We start from the raw sequence: 27,149 nt of genomic DNA, 5'->3' as shown, positions 1-27,149 counted from the left end.
TCAATCTTGCTATAATCACTTATTAGTGCCACAAATTTTTTTGTCATTTCTTCAGATTTTCTTTTTTCTTTTAATTTTTTTTAAATGTCTATTTATTTATTTATTTATTTATTTTAATTTTTTTAACGTTTATTTATTATTTTTGGGACAGAGAGAGACAGAGCATGAACAGGGGAGGGGCAGAGAGAGAGGGAGACACAGAATCAGAAACAGGCTCCAGGCTCTGAGCCATCAGCCCAGAGCCCGACGCGGGGCTCGAACTCATGGACCGCGAGATCGTGACCTGGCTGAAGTCGGACGCTTAACCTACTGCGCCACCCAGGCGCCCCTAAATGTCTATTTATTTTTGAGAGACAGAGAGAGACAGAGGGTGAGTAGGGAAGGAACAGAGAGAGAGGGAGACACAGAATCCAAAGCAGCCTCCAGGCTCTGAGCTGTCAGCACAGAGCCTGATGTGGGGCTTCAACTCACAAACTGCGAGATCATGGCCCGAGCAGAAGTCAGATGTTTGACCAGCTGAGTCACCCAAGTGCCCCAGATTTTCTTTATAGATGAATATGTCATCTATGAACAAGGACACTTTATTTCTTCCTTTCCAATCTGTACCTTTTATTTCCTTTTCTCATCCTGATCATCCTGATGCATTAGCTAGAACTTTCAGTACAATGCTGAGAAGTGAAAGGGACCTCCTTACCTTGTACCTGATATTAATAGGAAAGCTTCACGTTTCTCACCATTGAGTATGTTAGCTCTACCTCCAACTCTTGACTGGGTTGGGTTGGGGATCCAAGGGTTCCTAGCATCGTGGGATCAAACCCTATATTGAGCTCTATGCTGAGCATGGAGCCTGTTTAAGATTCTCTCTCTCCCTCTCTCTCTCTCTCTCTCTCTCCCCCCCTTGCCTATCTCCCCCACTTGTGCTCGCACTCTCTCTCAAAAAAAAAAGTATGTTAGCTCTAGGTTTTTTGGTAGATATTCCTTATCAAGTCGAGCAGTTTCTAGTAAATATTTCATTTCAGTTATTGTACTGTTCTACCCTAATTTCTATTTCAGTTTTTAAATAATTTTTATTTCTTTTTTTAATTTATTTTTATTTTTTAGGTAGGCTCCATGCCCAATGTGGGGCTTGAACACATGATCCTGAGATCAAGAGTCACATGCTTTACTGACTGGAGCCGGCCAGGCATCCCAATAATTTTTATTTCTTTATTGACGTTCTCTATTTAGTGAGACATCATTTTCATATTTCCTTGAATTCTTTAGACATAGTTTCCTCTTTTTTTAAAAAAAAAAAAAGTAGGCTCTACACTCAACACGAGGCTTGAACTCATGATCCTGAGGTTAAGAGTGTCACGCTTTGCCTACTGAGCCAGCCAGCCACCCTACTTCTTGCTTATAATAGCTGGTTTAAAGTCTTTGTCTAATAAGTCCAGTGTCTGGGTTTCCTCAGGGACCGTTTCTTCTGAGTGCTTTTTTCCTCCCTGTGTATGACTCACACTTTCCTGTTTCTTTGCATGTCTCATATTTTTTGTTGAAAATTGGGTAATTTTTAAAAAAGACTTTATTTTTAATCTCTACATTCCATGTGGGGCTTGAACTCACAACCCCAAGATCAAGAATTGCACACTCCACCAACTGAGCCAACCAAGTCCTCAAAAATTGGGTGTTTTAATTAATGTAAGATGGCAACTCTAGAAATCAGATCTCCCCAACCATGGCTTGAGTTGTTGCTGCTTATTTGTTTATCAACTTCCATGGGCTAATTCTGTAGAGTCTTATTTTCTTTGTCATATGCAGTTGCTGACAAAAAAAAAACCAGGTCTGCCTGGTTTGCTTAGTGGTCAGTTAATGATTGGACAGAAATTTCATTAAATTCCTTGAAGCAGTAAGTTTCCTACTTTTTACCAAGGGTTCAGGCAAGGCTTCAACACTCTGGCAGTTTACTCTGCCTTATTCCTCACTTCCTGCATGAGCAGGACCTCAAGCTCACCAGAGTTGATGGAGAAATTGGAACTTCCTCAGGTATTTCCTGGATGTGCTCACAGTTCTGTAAACATTTGCAGATTTCTAGATCCCGAGGTAATCAGAGATTTCATAGCCCTCCATCGACATTTCATTCCCCAATATTCCTCTTAAGTTTTTTAGCCAGCCTCTTGTTTGCTTCAGCTGGTGTTTCTGCCTCCGGCAGCTGGGAAGTCAAACAATTCGCTGCTAATTGTTTAGACAAACAAAATAGAGTTTCTTGCTGTGAGAGTTCTGAATCAGGTCAAATAAAGACTAGTGCTATGAATGGGACTCTTCAAGGGAGCTTACAGATAGATCAAACGGTGACAGTTCTCTAGGGATGGGGTTGTTTGGGGAGTTCCACACCCATGCTGCCCCCTCTAGTGGCTGCTAGGCCACTGTTTTTCAAAGCTAGTGTAGTTGTGAGGCTGCGGATTTGTGGAGCTCCTGTGGAGTTGGGGAGAGGAGGATGGGGAAGAAGCCGGTCAAAATTCACTGTTCCTACTGACATTCGACCATTTTTCTTAAACAAATTCTCCTTCGATTTTTGAAAGCCTTGGTTTCCAGACTCCTAAAAACTTGATTTTGACAATTTTTACCAGTGTTATTGCTTTTATGGAGAAGCAGATTTTCAGATGTCGTTACTCTGCCATTCCAGAAGTGCTTCTATAGACCACTTGTACTTTAAGAAGTATCAATGTTTAGGGGCGCCTGGGTGGCGCAGTCAGTTGAGCATCCGACTTCAGCCAGGTCACGATCTCGCGGTCCGTGAGTTCGAGCCCCGCGTCAGGCTCTGGGCTGATGGCTCAGAGCCTGGAGCCTGTTTCCGATTCTGTGTCTCCCTCTCTCTCTGCTCCTCCCCCGTTCATGCTCTGTCTCTCTCTGTCCCAAAAATAAATAAACGTTGAAAAAAAAAAAAAAAAAAGAAGTATCAATGTTTAGATGCTATGGTCACTCATAAGAAAAATGGTCTTTGAGGGGCACCTGTGTGGCTCAGTCGGGTTAAGTGTCTGACTCTTGATCTCAGCTCAGGTTTTGATCTCTGGATAGTAAGTTCAAGCCCCATGTTGGGCTCCACACTGGGAGTGGAGCCTACTTAAAAAAAAGAAAAAGCAAAATGGTCTTTAAGTATACAGTCTATACTTAACATGAGGAAATAAAAGTTATTTTGGTGTGTTTTCTCCTTATAGCACAGCTTAAGTCCTTGCATAATGTGAAAGTGAACTTTCACTTCTTAGAAAGCATGGTAAGTTTTCACGACTCACATTATCCATCCCCTTGGGTCAAGATAGAACAGAAAACATTAGGATTCCTTGCTTCTGGAGAAGTTAACATTTTTAATGTTCTAAAATATAAAATTATAAAATATAATTTTCTTATTAATAACACGACCGAGGCTGAGGTTATTTCCTGACAACACTTTTTTTTCTGTTTCCCTTATGCACGATCAGCCCCTAAATTCAGAATAACAAAATTATCAAGGCATCTTTTACACCAAAATCATCTTGATGCTTCCCTGGAAGCTGTTAGAATACACAAAAAATTTGCTTTCTCACTGCCTGGCACTCAGAAGGAAAGGCTACAAGGAGGGATGCTAAAAATAATTCGGTATGGTCGGTATGCTCCATGTTTTTAAAATTAGCTATCAGTATTCTAAAGAGCTGCCTTGGGGCACCTGGGTGACTCAGTCAGTTGAGCACCACCTCTTACTTTCCACTCTGGTCATGATCTCATGGTTTGTACGATTGAGCCCCCACTTGGGGCTCTGTGCTGACAGCGTGGAGCCTGCTTGGGATTTTCTCTCTCCCTCTTTCTCTCTGCCCCTCTCTGCTCACATGCTCACTCGGTCTCTCCCTCTCAAAACAAACAAACAAACAAACAAACAAACAAACAAACAAACAAACAAAATCTGCCTTGTTCATCATGTCCATAATGTAGAGAAAGATGTCAAAGCCAAGAGAGGAGCTCATCCTTTCCAGATGACTTTTCTACAGGGTGAAGTTTGTGGCTGTGAATGGTCAGTGACTGCGAACTTTCCCAAATTGGTAAAAACATACTCATGTTCACATGCAAGGGCTTGCATGATGCCTATCAACAAATTTATTTCCAAGATCATTTTATGCCTTTGTTTAAAATAACTTTTTATTATCGATAGTAAGTTTGGTGTACATCTTACACAATAGACCGTAAGGCCCTCAAGATTTCTAAATATATCCACTGTCCATATCACCCAGAGCTCAAGGCAAGGAAGGAAGGACAAATAGAATCATCAAAAATAAGTTGGTTGCAAAGGTAACTCTCCTTCCCCAGATCCTAATAATATTTCCTCTTCAGAGTAGCCATCAACTGAGACTTCATGAAATGCAGCAGTCACCAGTAGCTTCATGCTCTGTTGTCTTTCTCCTCGACGAAGCTTCTCTCTTTCACTCTGATATTGGACATCAGTAGGTCTCTAGATCATTCGGTCCTGCCAACAAGGAGGTTCTATTCTCTCCTTTTGTTTTCCCAAAGATTCTGCCATACTTGACAGGAGAACAGACTCATGGGTCTGACATCACCACCATAGCTGACCCTTGGACAGTGCAACCCATTGGCGCTCTGAGGCTTGAGGTTTCCAGAAAAATTTCAGTCCTAAAACAGAAGACTTCTATGGAGGGAGAAGCTAACCCACAGACGAGAAGCAGTAATATTTTTAAAGGAATTAGTGAAATTGAGAAGGCAAGATGGTTATGGCTATTGTGTTGGTATTTTTGGTAATGTGCTTCATGATCTTTTTTTTCATTAGTCATATGATGTAGCCCTTTTTCTCTCCTGGCTCTGGTTTCTAACCCTCAATTTAATAGACCATACTTGTGCCAACTGGAATAAACCCTTTCTCTAAAAAAAACCCTTGGTCAATGGGCCACACTCCTAAATATCTCTACTGGTACTGTCCATACCACACCAAGCACAGAGTCCCTCCTTGATTGCTGCATTTTCCCAACCAGTCTCTCAAAGTTTTGTTGTTTTTGATTTTAAAGAGCAGGTGAGGCTTCTGGGTGGCTCAGTCGGTTAAGTGACTTCGGCTCAGGTCATGATCTCACAGCTCATGAATTCCAGCCCTGCATTGGGCTCTGTGCTGACAGCTCAGAGCCTAGAGCCTGCTTCGTATTCTGTGTCTCCCTCTCTCTCTGCCCCTCACCTGCTCGTGCTCTCTCTCTCTCTCTCAAAAATAAATAAACATTAAAAATTTTTAAATAAAAATAAAGAGCACATGAATGGGGGAGAGGGGCAGAGGGAGAGAGAGAGAATCTAATGTGGGGCTCCATCCCACAACCCTGTGATCATGACCTGAGCCCAAATCAAGAATCAGACACACAACCAACTGAGCCACTGAAGCACCTCATCTCTCAAAGTTTATGATGGGATCGAGTTTGGCTCAGATGATAGATTTTTATGGAGCCAGATTCTGAATTCCTCAGAATCTGTCACCTCATGAACACACCCCACAGAAATTTAGAATCATTTAAGATTCTCTATATGCTACCATATAGCAGGGGAGAGTATCATATAGGTAATCATTCACTCTTTTACAGATCATAAAATTTACTTATTTAAAGTTTACAAATATTTTGCCAAGTGGTACAACCTCACCATAAATGGGTTTTAGAAAATTTTCATGCCCCCTCATGTCCATTTAGAATTAATCTTGGTTCCCAAATCCCAGCCCTAGGCAACCACTAATCTACTTTGTCTCTATAAATTTGCCTTTTCTGGAATTTTCATACAAATGGAGTTTCACTTAACATAGTGTTTTTAAGGTTCATCCATGACATTAGCATGTGTCAGTAGTTTGTTACTTTTTATTGCTGAATAATATTCCATTGTATGGGTAAAATACATTTTGTCTATACATTGTCTGGTTGATAGACATTTAGGTTATTTTAAGTCTTGACCTATTCTGAATAATGCTTCTTTTTTTTTAATGCTTATTTATTTATTTTGAGAGAGATAGAGCATGAGCAGGGGAGGGGCAGAGAGAAAGGGACACAGAGAATCCCAAGCAGGCTCCACACTATCAGCACAGAGCGTAATGTGGGGCCCAAACACATAAACTGTGAGATCATGACCCTGCCCAGATCAAGAGTCGGACGCTCGACTGACTGAGCCACCCAGGCACTCCTCTGAATAATGCTTCTATGAACATTCGCATACAAGTGTTTATGTGGATGTATATTTTCATTTCTCTTGGGTAGATGCTTAGAAGTGGAATTGCTGAGTTGTAAGGCAGTCTTACATGTAACTGTTTCTGAAACTGCCACACAGTTCTCCAAAAGACAGCACCATTTTACCTCTCTTTCAACAATGTATCAGAGTTCCAATTTCTCCACATCCTTGCCAACATTTGTTATTGCCTTTTTTACTATAAACATTCTAGTGGGTATGAAATGGTATCTTATTATGGTTTTAATTTGCATTTTTCTAATGACTAATGAATGGTATCAAGCATCTTTTCACTTTTCACTTTTCTTATTAGCCATTTGTGTAACTTCTTTGATGAAATGTCTGTTCATTCTATTGCCCATTATTTGATTGAGTTGTTTGTTTTCTAACTATTGAGTGGTAAGCATTATTTATATATTATGGATACAAATCCTTTATCAGATATGTGTTTTCCAGATATTTCCTCCAGTCTGTAACTTGTCTTTAAATTTTCTTGAAAAAACTGTTAATGTTTATTTATTTTTGAGAGACAGAGAGAGACAGAGCGTGAGTGGGGGAGGGGCAGAGAGACGGAGACACAGAATCCGAAGCAGGTTCCAGGCTCTGAGCTGTCAGCACAGAGCCCAATGTGGGGCTCAAACTCACAAGCCGTGAGATCATGACCTGAGCCAAGGTCGGACTCTCAACCGACTGAGCCACCCAGGAGCCCCAGTTTTCTAAATGATATATTTTGAAGTGCAGAGGTCTTGGAATTTTGATGATACCCAGTTTATCAGTTTTTTCAGTCATACAGTTTTTTTCAGTCATAGACTGCTTTTGGTCCAACAGAACACAGTCCATCTTTTTTTTTTTTTTTTTTTTTTTTTTTTTTAATTTTTTTTTTCAACGTTTATTTATTTTTGGGACAGAGAGAGACAGAGCATGAACGGGGGAGGGGCAGAGAGAGAGGGAGACACAGAATCAGAAACAGGCTCCAGGCTCTGAGCCATCAGCCCAGAGCCTGACGCGGGGCTCGAACTCACGGACCGCGAGATCGTGACCTGGCTGAAGTCGGACGCTTAACCGACTGCGCCACCCAGGCGCCCCCACAGTCCATCTTAAAAAGAAAGAAAGATGGGAATGCAAGCTGGTGCAGCCACTCTGGAAAACAATATGGAGGTTCCTCAAAAAACTAAAAATAGAACTACCCTACAACCCAGCAATTGCACTACTAGGTATTTATCCAAGGGGTACAGGAGTGCTGTTTTGAAGGGGCACATGCACCCCAATGTTTACAGCAGCACTATCAACAATAGACAAAGTATGGAAAGAGCCCAAATGTCCATCGATGGATGAATGGATAAAGAAGATGTGGTGTGTGTGTGTGTGTGTGTGTGTGTGTATGTATATGTATGTGTGTGTATGTATATGTATATACATACACACACACACACACACACACACACACACACATAAAATGGAGTATTACTCGGCAATCAAAAAGAATGAAATCTTGCCATTTGCAACTACGTGGATGGAACTGGAGGGTATTATACTAAGTGAAATTAGTCAGTCAGAGAAAGACACAAATCATATGACTTCACTCCTAAGAGGACTTTAAGAGACAAAACAGATGAACATAAGGGAAGGGAAACACAAATAATATAAAAACAGAGAGGGGGACAAAACATAAGCGACTCTGAAACATGGAGAACAAACTGAGGGTTACTGGAGGGGTTGTGGGAGGGGGGATGGGCTAAATGGGTAAGGGGCATTAAGGAATCTACTCCTGAAATCATTGTTGCACTATATGCTAACTAATTTGGATGTAAATTTAAAAAAATAAAACAAGTTAAAATAAAAAGAAAGAAAGGAAGGAAGGAAGGAAGGAAGGAAGGAAGGAAGAAAGAAAGAAAGAAAGAAAGAAAGAAAGAAAGAAAGAAAGAAAGAGAAATACACTGTCCATCTTAGAATAGGTAGAAGCTTTTTTTTTTAAGATTTTTTTTCTTTAAGTAGTCTCTACACCCAACGTAGGGCCAGAACTGATGACCCTGAGATCAAGAGTTGCATGCTCCACTGACTGAGCCAGCCAGGCGGCCCAGTAGAAGTTTGTTTTTTTTTTTTCAATGTTTTATTTTTGAGACAGAGAGAGACAGAGCATGAGCAGGGGAGGGGCAGAGAGAGAGGGAGACAGAATCCGAAGCAGGGTCCAGGCTCCGAGCTGTCAGCACAGAGCCCGACGCGGGGCTCGAACTCACGGAGTGTGAGATCATGACCTGAGCTGAAGTCGGACACTCAACCGACTGAGCCACCCAGGCACCCCTAGAAGTTTTAATCTAAGAAATCTTTGCCTAACGCAACGTCTGTTAACTATTCTCTTGTTTTCTTCTAGAAATTTTGTTTTAGCTGTCACACTTAAAAAGACTTTTTTTTTTTTAACATTTATTTATTTTTGAGAGACAGAGAGAGAGTGCAAGTGAGGGAGGGGCAGACAGAGAGGGAGACAGAATCTGAAGCAGGCTCCTGGCTCTGAACTGTCAGCCCAGAGCCCAACATGGAGCTCTGACTCATGAAGGGCAAGATCATGACCTGAGCTGAAGTTGCACACTTAACCACTAAGCCACCCAGGTGCCCCTTGGCTGTCACATTTAAGTCTATGATCTTTTTGAGTTAATTTTCTGTATATGGTATGACTTGAAGGTCATACCATAAGTTCACCTTTTTGTGTGTGGATAATCAGTTGTCCCAACACATTTGTTGAACAGACTATCCTTTCCCCCCAATGAATTGCCTTAGCACCTTTGTCAAATATCAATTAAATATAAATATAAGGATTTATTTCTGGACTCTCAGTTCTGATCTATTAATCTCTATGTCAATCCTTATACCAGTACCACTGCTGAGGAGATCTTAATATGGAAAATTATTAATACATTCTGCAAGCTAATGACTCCTCAGAACTTGAGAATGGCAACTCCAGAAAGTGGGACTCAGACAAGTATTCTTATACATGGTTCAGAAACAGCACAATAAGCTTTTAATAAGGCATGTTGGCTTGAGGTGATACCGATCTTAAATTTCACTCATTCTTTTTTCTTTTTTAAGATTTATTTATTTTTAAGAGAGAGCTCAAGCAGGAAAGGGACAGAGAGAGAGGGGGACAGAAGAGCTGAAACAGTCTCCACACTAACACCAGTGAGCCCAATGCGGGGCTTGAACTCATGAGTGGTGAGATCACAACCTGAGCCTAAGTCAGATGCTCAACCAACTGAGCCACCCAGGTGCCCCAAATTTCACTCATTCTAACACATCTATAAGTAAGTTGCATTTGTAAATAGTATCATTGGTTCCATATTAAATGTAATACATCGGTTGGCCTTGTTTGCAAGACTATCTAGGATGGTGGCCAGTGGAACGCTCCATTTTTCATGTTGATGTAGTTCTTTGCATAGGGTTCAAAGGGCTGGTTCTCTTTCTTACCTGAATCAAGCTGAAAAATTAAATTTGTAACCACGACCATGCCAGAAACATAAACTGACCATAACATTACAAGTAGGTAGGTCTTTTGACAAACATTCTGCTCCCCCTCTCCTTCCAAGAACTTGTTAGCATTGTATTTTCCTCGCCTCCTGGAAGTTAGTCATGGCAATGACTTGATGTGGCCATCAAAATTAGTGATGGGTGGAAGTTTTGTAAGCCTGTAGAGAATTCACCAAGCTTCCTATTCCTGTCTCATGGAAGTGTACGATGAGATGGAGCCTCCCTCAACCTTGGGAATCCCTGAGTGCCATGCAGAAATCCCCCCCACCCCAATGCTGCTTAACCCACATTAAACTCTGTGGCTTGAATAAGAAATGTTAGTTGTGCCAGGGAGATATTTGAGATGTTACTGTAACATAGCCTAGCTTATTATTTTTTTAACCTAGCTTATTATAACGCTACAAGCTATGCTTAATGTGAAAACACTGCCTAAAAGTCTGTCAAATTGTTGGTTTGGAACCTGATCTAGGAGCTAGGTTTGGGTTCCATTCCTGGCTCTGCTAGACCAGCTCAAGCGCACAAGTCTGGTTAAGCATGAGGTCCATTATCCCTTCAAGATACACATATTTACCCAGTCTGCAGGGGAAAGAATTTATTCTCAAGAGTCAGATTGCCTGAGTTGGAATCTCAGCTTTTATGCAGGGGACAGTTTTAGCCATATTTCTTAATTTATGTGGACATTTCCACATATGTACAAGGCACACAACAGTCTATATACCCTTTGGAATAAATGTAGAGCATTTAGGATAGTGCCTGGTAGATAGTGCTTTGTGGGTGTTAGCTGTTGGTGAGGAATGGCTCTTGCTGAACCTCTTCACCTCTACTCAGCCATACATCCAGAACATGCCAGGCACACCCATTCCTCTCTCTTCTATTGGAGAGCTGAGCGAGGAGCAGAAGAGTCAACCTGGGGCGGGGGGCGGGACATAGGTCCAATTCAAATTCTAAAATTCTGAGCCTTGGGGCACCTGGGTGGCTCAGTCGGCTGAGCGTCCTACTTTGGCTCAGGTCATGGCTCAGGTGCATGAGTTCGAGCCCCGCGTTGGGCTCTGTGCTGACAGCTCAGAGCCTGGAGCCTGCTTCAGATTCTGTGTCTCCCTATCTCTGCCCCTCCCCCACCCATGCGCGCGCTCTCTCTGTGAAAAATAAATAAACTTAAAAAATAAATAAATAAAATAAAATAAAATAAAATAAAATAAAATAAAATAAAATAAAATAAAATTCTGGGCCTGGCTCTAGATGAGAGCTGTAACAAAAAATGAAATTGAGAGCTATGAATATGTCCTAGGTTATAAGCGCAGTTAAACATCTAGAAAGTTCATAGTAAGTTTCAGAACTTGGAACTGACCAAGTCTAACTGGCTTCAATCAGCGGGAACCTGAAAGCAAAAGTCACATTCCCATTTCACACCCAAAGAATTCACTTAATACACGTTGGGTGTCTGGTTTATTCAAACGTGGGGCAGAGCCCCGCCCCCATCCAAGGAACAGGAAGTGAATAGCTGGGAGCTATGGGGCTGAACAGGGCAGGGCTGCGCAGGTTATCACAAGGTAAAAGGAGCTCAGCTGAGCAACCAGAGTTGCAGCATGGGGACCAGGCTGAGCAGGAGAAGCCCAATCCCATGGGGCATGGCCCCAGCACTCATGGCCAAGGCATAGAACCTGGCCACCTCCTCGTTGGGGTTGCCCTGGGCGGGGTCGAACCACATCTGGATGCAGCGGCCGCTCCCTCGGCTGTAGTTGCTGAGTTTGTAGGAGTGGCTCCAGATGCCCTCACACAGGGCTGCGGGCGTGGGGAAATAGAAATGGAAGTGGTGGCAGGCAGCTCCCACTGGGCACCGGTTATGCCCTGTAGGGGAGATGGAAGACCTTCAGCCACTGGGCCCAGAACTAACTTTGTTTCCACCAATCTCACAGCCCCAATATGCCAGCTCCACACCCCACACCTCTGCCTCCAAATCTCTCCCTCCCTGACCTGCCCAGGCCCTCACCTGAGCTCCAGTTCCAGCCCTTGTGCCAGTTGCTCTTGCAGGTGTAGGACGTGCGACAGTCCTCCCACCATTGCTGACAGTCCTCCTTGCACAAGGGCACGTTCAGGATGCGTTCTTTGCGCCAGCTCTGGTTCACCTGGGAGAGGTGAGTGGAGAAAAAGGGCTCAGGTTCAAGATTCTCGGCAGCTCTGCCCTGAAGAGAGAGCTGGAGAGGCAGCCCGAGGAGTTGTCTGGGAGGCTTAGCTCCTCTGCAAAGTTGGGGGTCCAGGGGAGGACACTCATACCTGCTGGATCCAGGGCCCCAGGTTGGGGGAGCACTCATAGAGGCAGGTGTCCTGGATGAAGTGCTGTTTGCAGGCGGGTGCCATCTGTCCACAGTGGTCCCAGTTGAATCTGTACAGGTAGGAAATGTCCTTATGGGCTTCCCGGCTGGTGTTGGCAAAGCAGCAGGAATTCTTCTTCCAGGGGCTGCACTGGGTGGGGGAGACACAGGCACTAACTCCCATGCCTGGCACAGCCACAGTATTCCCATGCGCAACCTCTCCCCCTTTAGTCTTTTTTAAATTATTTATTTATTTATTTATTTATTTTATTTATTTATTTTTTTAATGTTTAGTTATTTACTTGGGGGTGGGAGAGAGAAAGAGAGAGAGAGAGAGAGAGAGAGAGGGAGAGAGAGAGGGAGAGAGAGAAAATCCCAAGCAGGCTCTGCGCTGTCAGTACAGAGACTGACATTGGGCTCGATCCCATGAACTATGAGATCATAACCTGAGCTGAAATCAAGAGTCCCACACTTGACTCACTGAGCTACCAAGACTCCTCCCACTTTTATCCCCTAACACAGTCAGTCTTTCAGAGAAATACTTGCCACTGGGGGACCCTCTTTGGGGGAAGTGCAGCCATTATAAAATTCAATAATCCAAATCCCTATTGAGCTCCTACTTACTCTAACCCAGAAGGTAGAGACATAACAATGAAAACTCATCGACTGCTTTGGAAAGAGATTAAGCAGGGGAGAGGGATGGGGAAGGGCAGTTTTCTAGACTTGTCAGACAAGCCTCATTTAGAAGGTGACAAAGACCCAGAGGTGAGGAGGCAAGCTAAATAAATTGGAACCTCAGAATAGATCTAATTACATAAATACTCAAAACAGTGAATGAATAGTTTAGAATTCAGTTTAAAAGCAAAATATTAAAATGTGCTCTTTAGGGGCGCCTGGGTGGTTTAGTTGCTTAAGTGACTGACTTTGGCTCAGGTCAGGATCTCACGGTTTGTGAGTTCGAGCCCTGCATGGGGCTCTGTGCTGGCAGCACAGAACCTGCTTTGGATTCTGTGTCTCCCCCTCTCTCTGCCCCTCCTCTGCTCATGCTCTATCTCTGTCTCTGTCTCTCTCAAAAATAAATAAGATAAACATTGTTTTAAAAAGCTTAAAAAACCACAATAAAAACAAAAAAACGTGCACTTTAAAAGAAGTTAAAATCAAGGCTGCTCAAAGTATGCAAGTTACACCGTCACTTAGCTGCAGGCTCAGTGATTCTGAGCAAGCACTAACTGGGGACTGTGATCATTATCTGCTACTGAGGTCAAAATGAACATTTACATATTGGAATGCATTTTACAAGTGACTTCCCTTTTGTGTTTTCTTTACAGTTATGCATCATATTGCTTTTTTTAATGCTTAGATAGGTCCAGGATATTAAAGGGGTTGTGACAAAATAATTTTCATAGAAAAGAGACCTCAGGTCCAACAAAAAGGTCAAGAGCCCCAGTGGAAATGATTGCCAGATGCATGAATCAATGTGCCTCACACCCAGCCTCAAGACTGTGAGAAATCTACTTTTCTCGAGCTGTTTGGGGCTGGAGGGAAAGAAACCACAATGTGTTGTGTGCATTTGCTGCTCTCGTCTGACGCGTCTCTCCTGTGTCATCTCCCAGGCTCCTCTCTGGACGTGTTTCCTGATCTGTGTAACGCAGAAACCCAACCCAACAACCAAGGAGCTGAGGTGCTGGCATTGTACTGGCGACACTGGGCACACAGTATGTGGTAAGCCAGTAGTTGCCCGCATTAGTGCAAACTCAAAGTCTCTCAGGTGGCCTTCCTGCCTCCACCATGGAAAGGGTTTGATGCTTCTATCTCTCGCTGCCCTCTTCCTGAGTCAGCACCTCCCCACCTCGGATCACCCCTCTGCCCACCTGCTCATGCAGCTCGTCTTCTGGGCTTGGCTTTTCCTTGTGGTGCTTGGCATCCATACAGACATTGAGAAGCTCAGTCCTGGGCCGGGCTGCCCACACTGCGGCCACCCCCGCCAGAAGGAGCAGCAACTCTGTTGTCACCAGCTGGGCCATGTCAGTGTCTGAAGGAAGACCTGTGGTCAGTGGCACCAAGAAAAGCAGAGGTGGGGCCTCCAGGTGTGTGGGAATAGCCCCAGGTGGGTGGAGCCTCCAAGAAGCCTGGGCCCCGTCATGCCCCACCCCTACCCCTATCTTCATAGCCTCAGGGAGAGGAGGGATCAGACACCGCCCTCTGGGACAGTCCTTGCTAGTGTCATTAGTGACTTCTCCAGGTGGACAGGAGGATCAAATGATGAAACTAAGGGATGGGGTTTGGGCAAAATGAAGAAATAGCCGGGAGATTGCCATAGGTCCACAGTCTTGTTTGAAATCCTTGGAGGCAAGTGTTTCAGAATTTCAAGTATTTAGGATTTTGTAAAAGGTAATACAATTCACCTGCACGCAACAGTCAAGCATACATTCTGTGCTGAAATAGCTACACTGGTGAGAGAAATAAAAACTATAATAACCTCACATTAATTTTCAGGTCAGATTTTGACACCAAATGACTTTGTGCAAACTTTGACAATAACCTCAGTTTTGGAGCTCCAGATAAGCCGCAGACCTAAGTTTAAAACAAGACAACAAAACCCAGCCCCAGTTCCAGCCCTTCCCAGCCTCATCATTTGGCCTCTTCCGGAGATCCTGCGCCTCGGGGAATGTCCCAGGGCACAGAGGGCTGTGGGCAGCCAGCTGGACAGCCTCCGGGGCCTTGGGGAGGTTCCTGCCCCCGACCACAGAGCTGGCCTCCCTTTGGCCTTCGTAGCACCTGAATCCTCTGAATTCAGACACTGAACCTTGGGAGGGAACTGACCGTTCCTTCACCCCACCGGTCACCAGGCGCCTGGGCTCTCCTAAAGTTTGGCATTCGTTTCCCATGGCTCCCAAAGCGCACACGCCCCTCTGCTCAAAGTTGCCTTGTCTCCACACTGCCTTGCCCTCCCCGCCCTGTCCTGTGGAGCTCAGGCAGCTTCCTTGGCCTCCTGGACGGGACCTGAGCTGGGTGGCCTCCAGGCTGACTGCCTGGCAGGGCTTGGGAAACCTGGAATTGAATTCCCACCTCCCCTCTCCTCCTCGCCCCTCACCTTTCCACAATCCAATATTCTGCTGCTCTATTTACTCCAGCGTTTATTCATTCTCTCACTTGGTAATTCATTCATTCCAGGACCCAATCATCTTTCTCATGACCCAATCACTCACTGATTGGGTCACAAGACAAATCAGTACTCTCGGGAGCACCAGGTGACTCTTTGGATCAGGCTCTTTGGGGAAACACGGTCTAGCAGTTTAGAGCACAGTTCTCAGCCCTAACACACCACCTCTGGCTTGACCTTGGGGGAAAATAACTCAAATTATCTTGAGCTTTAGCGTCCTCATCTGAGCACTAAATGTAGGGGAGAAAACCCTAACAAATGAGAGTCAGCTGGGCACGGATTGTGTCATCAGTTGGCTCAGGCTGAGGGATGTGCCCCACCTACCATAATAGAGACCCCCCAAGATTGATACAGGCCCCTCGATTCCAGAGCTCCTTCAGCTTTGTCCCTTGCAACCTTCGCTGTGCTGAGGCTTTCATGGAGGCCGCTGATGGAGAGTACTAGGGAGGCCTGGGTGGAGGCTGAGAAGGCCCTTCCCCAGGCTTGGTGGGCCCCACCTGGTCGGTCAGTAGTTTTTCTTGCTGTGGTGGTTGCTCTCTAGAGTCAGAGCTCTCTTCTCCCTGCAGCCTATGCACTCTGCAAGTTGCTCTCCACATTCCTAGTCTCAGCTTCAGATACTGGTGCAGCTATGCCCCCACCAACCACCATCACCCTGAACAGACACAACCCAGGGCCCCAGACGTGAAGCGCTAAGAACCCAGCACTGTGCTGAAAGGTAAAAGTCCGCTGGTTCTAGTTCGGTGGTGGACACCAGCTTGTGGTTTTAACCTTGGGCAGACCCTGCTCTGCTCTGGGCCTTTAGCTTCCACTTCTGATTTCTCTAGGATTTAGGCAAAGTGGATCCTCTCGGTGCAGCAAATTCTTTAGCACATGCTGAGAGCACAGCGGGGTGTGTTGCCTCTACTAAAGGGGTGGGGAGTGGCATACCTGGGAGAGGAAGTGGTTCCTGGTCTGGCTCAGGCCTCTGCTCCGCTCTACAGTCCCCCTTGCCTTACTCCGGGGCACAGCCGCGGTTTAGTGGCCTAGGAGACGGGCAGTAGGTCAGGCAGCAGGGAATGTGGCCCAGGAGTGGAGCCGGGATCGGGCGAAGGCCACTCAGCAGTTAATTCTTTTTTTTTTTTTTTTTTTTAAGTAAAATAGCTATTTATTCAGCCTCTTGTCATGCCAAAATGTTTTGTGCATATACCACTATAATTAGCACACCCTCTGTAACAGGCAAAATTGTACATCAAATTATATGTCATGTTACCGGATTATATAAAAATGTAAAGTGAAAATGATTTTTCAATTCCTTTTAACGTTACTAGTAAACAATTCAGCAGTTGATATGAGGCACAAACTCTTAGTAAAATATGACACAGGAAGAGCAATAATGTAATTCTCACTTAACTTGTCACAATTTGTTATGAATATACAAAGACAAGTTTCTAAAGTGTTATATTTACTAAGATTCTGGCAATAGCTTTATGTAACAAGACACAGCATACCAGGCTTGCCACTCAACTTGTTTATGGTAAGACTCAGCTTCAGTATGAAGCTGTTAAAAAAAAGAAAAAATTAGAAGTCTGCTTTTTTGTTTTACATGCTAAGTATCTTGGCAAGCATGCCATTAACCACAGTATGGAATTTAAGAGCAGGAATAAGGGGTTAATAAAAGCTAAACACGGCAGCCTAAACAAAATTCATACAAAAATAAAATAACTATCACGGGTTACATAAAATTTTCCTGACCGGTTAAAACTAACAGTGTAAAACTTGCGTTTTAGAATCTTTAGCTATCAAGTTCAAAAAGTACCAATGGCTATTTGAAATGATTCCTCTCCAGAGCCAAAGTGTAGTCAAAGTTAATTCAAATGTTATAACACATTCTAATGCTAAAAAACATTCAGTATTATTGAAGTGGAGGTAAATCCCAGAACTTTTGGGGCTTTGTCGTGCTGCAAAAGGCTGTTACTCTGGTTCACTTAAAGCAGCAAATGACAAGAGTCCAAGGATGTCTAAGGGCAAGACTGCTGTACCAGCTCTGACCTCCCCATGAAGCATGGCTACTGTGTCCACAAAAACAGGATGTGTGAGGATAAAAGGCACGCTATTCTTCTAGCTAAAGAGATAGTAACCCACCCCCCAAACCTAAAAGCTCCTTCCCCAGGTAAATAAAAGTATATAAGGGGAAAAATTAAAATACACTTATCTACTGAATAAGAATTTTGAAATATCAGTGTAATCCCTATTTCCAAAATGTTAACTAGAGTCATCTGGTCATTTCTAATTACATCTTAAATGATATATCCAGATTCGATTTCTGTTGATGTATCTTTAGATACTTCGAGTCAAAAATAGTAATTTTATCCCCAAATCTTAACCACTAGCACAACTGCAATGTATTATCTCCCAGAGTTGTTAAGCACTGGAAGAGAAAAAACTGATGTTCAAGCAGCAGGCAACAGTTATGGCCCTTTCACAAGGAGGCATCCGAGTGGCTACTGAATAGTCCAGTAATAATTCTAAAAACAAGAAAATTCATGCATGTTAGTAATTATGTCATAATTTTCACCGTTGAAATTTCCTTAGACATTGCACTTTCTTTATAAAGGAATCCTGATTTTTCTTAATATTATGACAAGTCGGGACTTGAACTAGCAGCCTTCTTTTTCTTCTTCCTACTGTGTTTCTCATGCTTCTTTTTCTTTTTTGTTTTTTCTTTTCCTCGTTCTTCACTGCTTTTCTTCTTTTTTGCTCATACTTCTTCAACATGATCTGATTCTGATAAGGACTCAGACGATAAAGGTTTATCTTCAGGACGCATCTTTCTTTTTTGCTGAGTCCTTTAATGTCCTTGTCTTTCTCAGTTGCATCCTTTGACTTCTTTTTCTTTTTTTAAACTATCCTTACTGTCCCATTCAGTTTCTGACATGGAGCTTTCAGAAGATTTATGCGAACGATTCTTCTTTCTCTTTTTTCTTTTTCCTTGTTTTTTATCCTCATCTTCAAAATCCAAAGAACTGCTGGAAGAAGCAGAGCTTGATGAAGAAGATGAATACCTACCAGATTTCTTTTTTTTTTTCCTTTCACTGTTTTTTTTGGATGAGCTCTCACTTCCACTTACTAATTTCTCCCTGTGTTTTTCCAGTTCTTTCTTCCAATTCTCATTTTCTCTTCAAATTCAGCCAATGCCTTGGAGCCTTTCTTTTTCTTCTCTAGTTGTTCTTTCACTTCTTCCCAGGTAGGCCTTGGTCGATTCAGATAATTTTGGATCATTGGCCCTGAAGACTGGATTGGACCCCTGGATCTGGCCATTGCTATTGGGTTCATAGAGGCCACTCGATTTTCCTGCTGCCCCATGGTGCGGGACTAAGCACACAGTCAGGCACAGAGGAAGATCAAGCCAGAGAGGTGGCCGAGGTGGGCCCACCGCAGGTCCTTCGGCCTACTCAGCAGTTAATTCTTGCACGTCAATTATTGTGGACACTAGCCAGCTTCCACAGGAGGTGGGTAGATTAATAGTGCCGGCCTAGGGCCAGTCCCCAGCCCCACTGACCCCATTTTCTCCCCCAGACTCAGGTCTGATAAAACCTTGCAGCCTGAGTTGCCGAGTCCTTTAAAACAATCTGATCCACTTCCAACCCCCTGTCCTTGTTATACAGAAGAGAATGAGACCCAGAGAATCAGGATAGAACCAACTGCAGGGCAAGGGCTGGAGTGCAAGCTTCCAAGCTCCCAGCCAGCTGTAGAGAGCACAGAACTCTCCAGTCCCCAACTTATAGATCCAGCAACTCCTCCAAATTCATCAGCCCCAGGCATTGCTCACCTCCAGCTGCACAATCAGATGTTCAAATGCCCAGAACCCCAGGCCCCAGCCCTCCTCTCTCCACTCCCCTGCCCCCCACATCTACCCATACAGGTGCCCCGTCTATGGCATCATCAGAGTCTGGTCTCATGTAGACCCCTCCCACCTCTCTCACCCTAGCCAAGGACACAAGCCTTCCTTTTATCATGGTGGTACCACTTTTGGGGAAAGGGAAGAGTAGAGGAGCAAATTTGGGCACGAGAAAATACCAAGCTTTGTTTTGTCACAGCGCCTGTGTGCGACCCAGGGAGAAGTAGTTACAGAGACGAAAGCCTAGAGGAAGGGTCTAGGTTGGATGCAGATGTGGGAGCCATCAACCTATGGATGGCAATAGAAGTTTAAGGAAGATGGAGCCTCAATGCCCTGGGGAAGGCCATAGGTCTGGGCCCATGGAACAGGGAGGGGGTGGGATTGCTGGGGGAGCAGCCAAGCCCTAAAGGGTCTGCAAAGAAATGGACTCCAGGAGACCCCAGCTCATGTCCTGCTTTCCCTCTCCCTCAGAGTGATCCTTACTTGAATCCTGTGACAAGCAGGGAGGGTTCAGCCCTCTGAAGACCTTGGCAGATAAGGCACCATTGGACCCTTCAGACCTCTCTTCTGGCTTTATAGGACCAGACAGCCTTCTCCTGATTGGGGAAGAATGACCAGAGATCTAGGAATGTCTTAAGGTGGGAGCTCTTTCAGATTGGACTTGTCCCTGCCCGCACCCTCCACCCCTGCCCTGGGGGCTGATCATTAACTGGGCTTTGTGGCCCCTCCACCAGGAGAGTAAGGCCCTGGGCCCTGATGGCTTCAGAAGTAACCAGCCACTGGGAGGTGATTTGGGGGTGGGGTTATGACCTGTGGGGAGTCCCTGCCCTTGTTGAGCCTCAAGTCTGGTTCTGAATCTGAGATCTGGGTGCTGGGGCGGGGGGTGAAGCAGCCACCTAGGAGCAGATCCTGAGAGAGTTATCTGCCTGGACCGGAAGCTTAATATCAGCAAGGTGAGCTATCCGCATCCTTGTAGAACCCAATCTGTAGGCTGCCCTGTGACCAGACAAAGATAACAGGAAGGTGTTTGGCCTACAAAGGGAGAGGCCCTGGGCTGCAGGGAGTGGGGGTGGGAGAAACTGGAGCTTCACCTGAGTGCCAGCCCATCAGCTGTGGAAACTGTGGTTCCCAGGCAGCAAGGTGAGGCTAGGATTCAGATCTGAGTCCCATTCCAAACCAGATCCTTTCACAAAGAATGAAAGAGAAGCTTTGTGAGAGGCACTCAGGGCATCAGCCTAAGGCTTGCAAATCCAATGTTTCTCCTCTGGCCTCAATTCCTGCCCTTGCCGTCTTAACTTCTATTTCAGCCATCTAGAAATTTTTGCTTGTGCTTTGGTCCCACCAAGTTTTTGTACTTGCTGAACCATAACCATGGAATACCGGTCCGCCCTCCGTTTTCTGCTTGGCAAACATTACTCCTCTGGAAGCCTCCTCTAACCTCCCTGGGCTTCCATAGGCTACTTGTGAGGGCTTGTGTTGTCAGGGACAGCAGATGATAAACACAGTAGGTAGGTGTTTGTACAAAGGGACTGGAGCGATGTGATAAGAAAGTGCCTGGATGACTTCTTTTGGTTGAGTGGTCAGAAGTCCTGTTAGTGGGGAATTGTATGTTGAAATCTGAGAGGCTATGAGGAGCCAGCCCACAGAGGACAAAGGAACGTTCCAGGAACACAGAAAGAGAATTGCCTGAGAAAGGCCCAAAGTGAAAAGTGTGAATGGTATGGAAGGGGAACAGTTTGACAGAGTGAGCTCTAAGTTGGGGCGGATGGCAGGGCTTTCTATGCCATTGAAGATTAGTTTTTCCAACAGATACCATGGAAAAGCCTTAAAGCTCTGGTAAGGGGCTGTCATGTAGTAAGACATTTTTTGTGTTTGTTTTACTTTTTTTCCTTTTTTTTTTTTAATCTTTATTTATGGGAGAGAGAGAGACAGATTGCAACCTGGGGAGGGGCAGAGAGAGAAGGAGAAGCAAGCTCTAGGCTCTGAGCTGTCAGCACAGACCCTGATGGTGTGACTTGAACCCATGAACTGTGAGATCAAGACCTGAGCCAAGTCGGACGCTTAACTGCCTGAGCCACCCAAGCACCCGAATGCATATGCTTCTTGACCCAGCAATCCCTTTTCTGAAATTCAAGTATAGCATTCTACCATGCATAAGATGATTCAGTGTAGCATTATTTGTCCTTTTAAGAAAGGGAAGCAATGCCATTGCTCTTCATTGGCATTCCCTACCCACTACCACCACCAATAGCTCCACCCTAGTCCACATCTAGAAAGGGAAGGAGGGGGCAAGAAACTTTTATTTCCCACCAGGAGCCTGATGACTCATCTGCCAGTCTCTGCCCACGTCTTCCACCAATGCCCTCATCATGCCGTGTGATGTAGGAGTGATGAACTTGGGGGAGGGAACTTGAGGGGGAAGCCTGGTGTAGAAGTAAGAACCTCAGACTTAGGGGTCAGCTTCCACCCCTACTTACTGGTGAACTTCAAGCCAGTCCCAGTCCCTCTGTGGGCCTCTCAATAGGAATGATAAAGCAATGAGGCATGTTGCCCCCCAAACGACTCATCTCCAAATTATTTTCGAGACACAAGATATACCTGGATCTGTCTATTAAAATAGGCTGTCAGAGGAACCCCATATGACCCATCTTGGATCAAGAAGCATAATTACTAGGGCATTGGGAAGCCCCTTTATCTGAGATTGCTGAGCTGGGCTGAGGCTGGGTCACCTAGGCTGGGTGCAGTCAAGGAAGATGTCCAGATGTCAGCAGTGGGAGGGACTCAGCTGAGGAGCCAGAGGTGCAGCATAAGGACCAGGCTGAGCAGGAGAAGCCCAATCCCATGGGACATGGCCCCCGCACTCATGGCCAAGGCATAGAACCTGGCCACCTCCTCGTTGGGGTTGCCCTGGGCCGGGTCGAACCACATCTGGATGCAGCGGCCGCTCCCTCGGTTGTAGTTGCTGAGTTTGTAGGAGTGGCTCCAGATGCCCTCACACAGGGCTGCGGGCGTGGGAAAGTAGGTCTCAAATGTGTGGCAGGTGGCTCCGGCCGGACACTTGTTCGATCCTGCATGGGGAGAGAGGGTGGACACAGACATTCAGCCCCTGGGCCCAGAGCCCATTTCTGGCCACCCCCCTGGAGATCCGCACCCAACCCCAGATCCTCGGACCCCGCCTCCATCTCCGCACCCCCAGGCCCTCACCTGAGCTCCAGTCCCAGCCCTTGTGCCAGTTGCTCTTGCAGGTGTAGGACGTGCGGCAGTCCTCCCACCATTGCTGACAGTCCTCCTTGCACAGGGGCACGTCCAGGAAGCGTTCCTTGCGCCAGCTCTGGTTCACCTGGGGGGGAGGGGGGGAGGGAGGGCTCCTCTCAGCCAGGGGTGCTGGCAGCCACCGCCTTGACCACCTTGACCTTGACCACCTTGACCGAGCAGGATGGCAGCCCGCTGGGCTGGGGTGAGGGAGAGGCCCGTACCTCCTGGATCCAGGGCCCCAGATTGGGTGAGCACTCGTACAGACAGTTGTCCTGAATGAAGCGGCGCTTGCAGGCAGGCTCTATCTTGCCGCAGTGGTCCAGGTTAAAGTTATACAAGAGGGAGGGGTCCTTGTGCAGCTCCTGGCTGGTGTTGTGTGAGCAGCAGGCGTTCTTCCTCCAGGGAGTGCACTGGGTGGAGAAGACACTGGAACACATGCCTCCCCCACCACAGCTGTCTCCTCCATATTCTGGCTCCTTGGCCCCAGGTAGGGCATCCAGAGGAATACTTGCTGGGGAGGGTGCCTCTATGCCTGGCCCTTGGGGTAGTTATAACAGAACTTTTAACAGAGAGTAAAACAGAGGATGTGGGAGGCATGGGAACCACTGTCTGGGGGAGCAATTATTTTTACAGCTCTAAACAGTTTACAAAGTTATTTCACATGATTCGGGTTATTTATATTACTCATTCCACATCCAGCCCATATTAACTGAATGCTTACCTTCAATCAGGCGTTGTGCTAGGTGCTGAGAATATAGCAGTGAACAAAACAGATCAAATCTCTACCTTTATGGAGCTTATAGTTTTAGTCCCGGGCAGAGGGAAGATACAGATCATTGTAGGCACAGAAAACAACAAGTGCAAAGTCCCTGAGGCTTTGGCACTTTATGCCTTCAACGGTCTAGTGAAAACATCATTACTTCAACTTTGACAGAGTTTACCCTGGGAAATGGTAGGATCAAGATTTTAACTCAGGACAGGGGTGGGGTTGAAAAGCCTGGCTCCAAGCTGTGGTAAGGGTGGAGATGAGGGGGGCTGATCTGCTGTCATCTGGTCTGGAATCCCAGGCTAGTGGACTTCAGATAGGTCCAGAAAGCAGTGGGGAACAGAGGGGCAATGTCTTGCACATGAATCCCGGTGTGGACCTGACTCAACACGGGAGGCAATCCCAGAGAGGTAAATTCAAGACAGCTAAGACAGAGGAAGTGGTGAAGGTGTCTGAAGAAATCGTTCTGAGCTGGTCCTCCAGAGCTGAGTGATTATGAGCCGATTGCTTAAAATCTCTGAGATGACCTCTAGCACCCAGGGCCAAGTGACAGGGGAGATGTGAAAAGTCTGGGCACTCAGGAGAAACTCAGGAAAACCCATGAGGGTAGAACCAAACCTACCCTTCTCCAGCAACCCAGCCCGCCCCCAGCACGGCTGACACAGAACATGCTTCCAGGCCTCCCTAACTTCATGCACACTCCTCCTCTGATGCCCCAACTCTCGGTTGCCCTGCAAGAACCCATGCACCTCATCCCTGACCTGCCCACCACAGTCAGTGGTTTCTGCCTCCACAAGATTAATTATATAATAAAAATCACTTGCTGGCCTACAGCAGGGGCTCAACATAGATAAGCACTCTCAGTGCAGCCCCTGTCTCTCATAATTACAGAATCATCTGTCTCCCACAAAAGTCTGTGTGCCATTTCTTGGAGAAGAAGAAGTGCTCCAGAGGGTTCTTCAAAGCACCCTCTAGAACTTAAAAGGTTCTGAAAATGAAGTGGTGGATACAGACTTCCGGTTTTGGAAGATAAAAAGCTCTGGAGACGGGTGGTGGTGATGGTCCCAAGACAATGTGCATGGATTTAATACCCCTGAACTGGATACTTAGACATGCTTAAAATGGCATATTTTATGTTACTCATATTTTAGCGCATGCACACATGCACAAAGCAAATGATACATCAGAAATGACTCAGAAGTCATGGGGCTCTGGGCTTCCCGCCCTTCACTTCCAGCCCCTGGGTCAGTCTATGCCTTCTTTCCCTGGAAACATCCCCGGCCCTCTAGCAACGTGAGATTTTGTGGGGAACAGAGGAGGAGACCAGGAAGAGTGAAATACTGACATCTCTCACGATCCTGGAGTTCAACCTCAGGCTCGGGTTCCCTGAGTGGCTTCAGGGGCTTTACCTATAAAAGGAGGGCCCTCACCTTCCCTTCTCTGTGGGCAGCAGCATCCTTGGCTCTTGCCTCACTACGCTTGCCACGGCTTGTGCTGTAACCCTGCCACCCGTGTACATGCTGTTCTCTGCTAGGCTGCCCTTTCCTGCTTTGTCTTCCTGGAAATCTCTTACTCATCCTCCAAGGCCAAGGCTGATGGCACCTTTCCTGGGAAGTGTTCCCAGCGTTATCTGATTTGTCACTGTCTCTTTAGGACTTAATAGGGGTGGAGGACCTGGACTGTTCATATGTGTTTGCCGCATTGTGACCTTGAGGGACCTGTCTCCCCTGTACCTCGTCTTTGAGCTGCGTAGGCTGGCACATACTTAATGCTGGGAAGGGCACTGCCCGACTCTGTCCTAAGCCCTGCTAAAGACTAGCCTCTCAATTCCCACATGTACCTGTGCCCTCTCTGGGCCTCATTTCCCATTTCCTTATCTGAATGAGTAGAGACCATCCACCTACCAATTAGGCCCTTTGGGCATATTCACTGACAAGGCGTGAGGAAAGCACTTGGCCCATAGTGGGTGCCAGAAAATGGTCCCCTCACTACAGTAAATCTGGTGGACTCCTGGGGATTGCCTCGCCACCCTCTTGACTCCATTGCTCCCCAAAACTGATCTTCCCATTTCCCAACTTCTTCCATTCTCCCCAACCCTTGACCCCACTCCATCCTCACCTGGTCATGCAGCTTGTCCTCAGGGCCCGGCTTTGTCTTGTGGTGCTTGGCATCCATGCAGACATTGAGCAGGTCTCTCCTGGCCCCTGGAGTCCTGGACTGGGCACCCCACGCAGTAGCCACCGAAACCAGAAGCAGCAACTGTGTCATCTGCCAGGCCATGTTCATCCGTTCCTGCCAGAAAGCCACAGTCAGAGGTGGACACAGCCTGAGAGAGAGGCAGCAGCCATGAGACTCTCCACCGAGTGTCTTGTCTGCCTGCCAAGCCCAGATCTCTGCCCTCCTCACCCAGCTTATCCCCTAGGGCACCTGAGTCAAACAACAAGGCAGATGTAGAGGTCTAGGCCAGAAGGCAAGACCCAAGGGCCTTCTTCCAAGGGCCCTCCAATGCTAGCTTGCTCTACCTTGGTGGGAGCCACCACCCTTCTCTGGATATATCCTTCTGTATTTCACTGGTGGTGTTTCATCCACAGTCTGAGAGTCCTGCCAGCTCGGCAAGTCTTCTCAGATCTGTACAACGGGAACCACAGGAAATGGTCTGCTGATGAGGGTGCGGAGTGAGAGGAAGAAGTACCTGTCAGCCTCAGCCCATCCCCCACCAGTCCAAGGTAGCCTAGTTTCAGGCCCCCGGAGACTGCCAGTGGGCAGACAGGGATGCTGACCTAGGGCCAGCTGAAGGCCACTGAGCCATTCAGTTACCGCTTATGGTCCTGGACCCGGTGACACGGGAGTTGGGAGATGCTAGGGGTGCAATGTGGAGAGCCAATGAGGGTGCAGGCCTGGAGAGTCAGAGCCCGGTTTCTCACACCTCAGCAACCCCTCCCCACCACACAAGGGGCTTGGGAAGTTACCCTGGTGGAGCCAGGCGTAGAACCAGGGCAAGGCCAAGAGTAAGACACTTGAAGGAGGGAACGGAGCCAGAGCAGTGGGTGGTGGGAGTTACCAGAGGAAAATTCAGCAGACACACGAGACCCCAGGAGAACTGGGAAAGACTTCATCTTTCCTCCCCTCTCCCTCCCCACTTTCCCTCAAAGCCTGAACTTGCCTCTGCCCTCAGCCCACCTGGGAGGTACAGTGTCTCCCTCCTCCTCTCCACTCCCTCTTATAAACCTACCTGGACTGCTTCTCCAGTGTCTCAGTCAGGTGGGGTGGTCAGGCTCTGTCTAGGAAACAGCTCAACTGTTTTTCAGTGAGAGGCCAGGCAAATAAATTATGGTCCACCCAATGGGATCTAACCTGGTATAAAAGATTGAGAAAGCTCTTGGTGTACAAATATGGGAAAACCTCCAAGTATATTGTTAAGTGAAAGAAGGAGGGTGCAGAAAGGTGTTGGTAGAATGCAATCTTTTGTGTAAACAAGGAAGAGGGAGAATGTATGTGCTTGCGTAAGAAAATTCTGGAAATGTAGAAGAAAATTTTTTAAGTAGTTGCTTGGTGGGATGACACAGGATTAGGAATGAGACTTTCTTCTATTTTTTTTAAATTTTTTAAAGTTTATTAATTTTTTAGTAATCTCTACCCAACAGGGGGTCAAACTCCCACCCCGAAGATCAAGAGTCGCATGCTCTTCTGACCGAGCCAGCCAGGTGCACTGAGACTTTCTTCTATAAATCTTTCTATGCTGTTTTGATCCTTTGAACCATATGAGTATATACCTTATTTAAATATAACATATATGTTTGTATGTATATGAATATAAATATATAAAATGTTGAATGGAAAGATAAAATACAGAATGACGCATCTGATTTGATACTATTATGTACATTTCAGTAAGAAGGATATTTATAGAATAATGCTATGTATTAGTTATGGATACTATAGATATGTTTGCAGAAATGTGAACATGAGGCTACCATTAGTCCTAGGTCCTTGGGTATACTACCATAGAAATTCTGCGCGTTTATGCCATATGCAGTTGACCCCTTGAAC

General features: G+C 46.0%; 2 protein-coding genes, 1 long non-coding RNA gene and 1 pseudogene across 8 annotated transcripts in view; 1 reads left to right on the top strand and 3 right to left on the bottom strand.

Annotated features, from left to right (window-relative positions):
- The window catches only part of LOC147576739 (uncharacterized), a 35,164-nt gene extending 20,002 nt beyond the window's left edge, over window positions 1-15,162 (top strand). For 4 of the 5 annotated variants that reach the window (XR_015241063.1, XR_015241064.1, XR_015241065.1 and 1 more), the window contains 2 exons: window positions 13,652-14,125; window positions 14,535-15,162. This is a non-coding gene — a long non-coding RNA (uncharacterized LOC147576739). The remainder of the gene's footprint in view (window positions 1-13,651; window positions 14,126-14,534) is intronic. The other variant, XR_015241067.1, reaches the window with a different exon arrangement.
- Window positions 11,156-16,287, bottom strand: LOC112865047 (folate receptor alpha-like). Of its 2 annotated transcripts, none has more exons than XM_086678219.1 (5): window positions 16,129-16,287; window positions 13,910-14,082; window positions 12,001-12,189; window positions 11,717-11,852; window positions 11,156-11,574 (listed from the first exon to the last, which is right to left on the bottom strand). In XM_086678219.1, exons 2-5 carry the CDS (start codon window positions 14,060-14,062, stop codon window positions 11,288-11,290), a joined length of 765 nt encoding a protein of 254 aa, XP_086534345.1. In that variant the 5' UTR covers window positions 14,063-14,082; window positions 16,129-16,287; the 3' UTR covers window positions 11,156-11,287. The 2 variants fall into 2 exon arrangements, with proteins under 2 accessions (XP_086534345.1, XP_086534344.1); XM_086678218.1 differs by having other exon boundaries at window positions 13,910-14,070.
- Window positions 16,288-17,531: 1,244 nt separating this feature from the next.
- On the bottom strand, window positions 17,532-19,045 carry LOC147576738 (protein FAM133B pseudogene; annotated as a pseudogene).
- Window positions 19,046-21,673: 2,628 nt separating this feature from the next.
- Window positions 21,674-25,391, bottom strand: LOC112865737 (folate receptor gamma-like). Its single transcript, XM_086678216.1, has 4 exons — window positions 25,218-25,391; window positions 22,555-22,743; window positions 22,283-22,418; window positions 21,674-22,146 (listed from the first exon to the last, which is right to left on the bottom strand). The coding sequence occupies exons 1-4, from the start codon at window positions 25,383-25,385 to the stop codon at window positions 21,860-21,862; spliced, it is 780 nt and encodes a 259-aa protein (XP_086534342.1). The 5' UTR covers window positions 25,386-25,391; the 3' UTR covers window positions 21,674-21,859.
- Window positions 25,392-27,149: the final 1,758 nt, after the last annotated feature.

Source organism: Puma concolor, chromosome D1, assembly GCF_028749965.1.
Source record: "Puma concolor isolate L17-30 chromosome D1, mPumCon1.1.hap2, whole genome shotgun sequence".
Taxonomy (NCBI): Eukaryota; Metazoa; Chordata; class Mammalia; order Carnivora; family Felidae; genus Puma; species Puma concolor.
Note: the sequence above shows the minus strand (reverse complement) of the source record. Positions and strands in the feature narration are given on the sequence as shown.

What these genes read in the sequence shown, in the direction of transcription:
- LOC112865047 (XM_086678219.1), bottom strand. Translation starts at nt 14,062, where the DNA reads ATGGCCCAGCTGGTGACAACAGAGTTGCTGCTCCTTCTGGCGGGGGTG. An exon ending in TGGGGCCCTGGATCCAGCAG is followed by an intron (nt 11,853 to 12,000) that starts GTATGAGTGTCC and finishes CACCTCTCCCAG; the next exon opens with GTGAACCAGAGCTGGCGCAA. An exon ending in GGGCTGGAACTGGAGCTCAG is followed by an intron (nt 11,575 to 11,716) that starts GTGAGGGCCTGG and finishes TCTCCCCTACAG; the next exon opens with GGCATAACCGGTGCCCAGTG.
- LOC112865737 (XM_086678216.1), bottom strand. Translation starts at nt 25,385, where the DNA reads ATGAACATGGCCTGGCAGATGACACAGTTGCTGCTTCTGGTTTCGGTG. An exon ending in AGGACAAGCTGCATGACCAG is followed by an intron (nt 22,744 to 25,217) that starts GTGAGGATGGAG and finishes TTCTCCACCCAG; the next exon opens with TGCACTCCCTGGAGGAAGAA. An exon ending in TGGGGCCCTGGATCCAGGAG is followed by an intron (nt 22,419 to 22,554) that starts GTACGGGCCTCT and finishes CCTCCCCCCCAG; the next exon opens with GTGAACCAGAGCTGGCGCAA.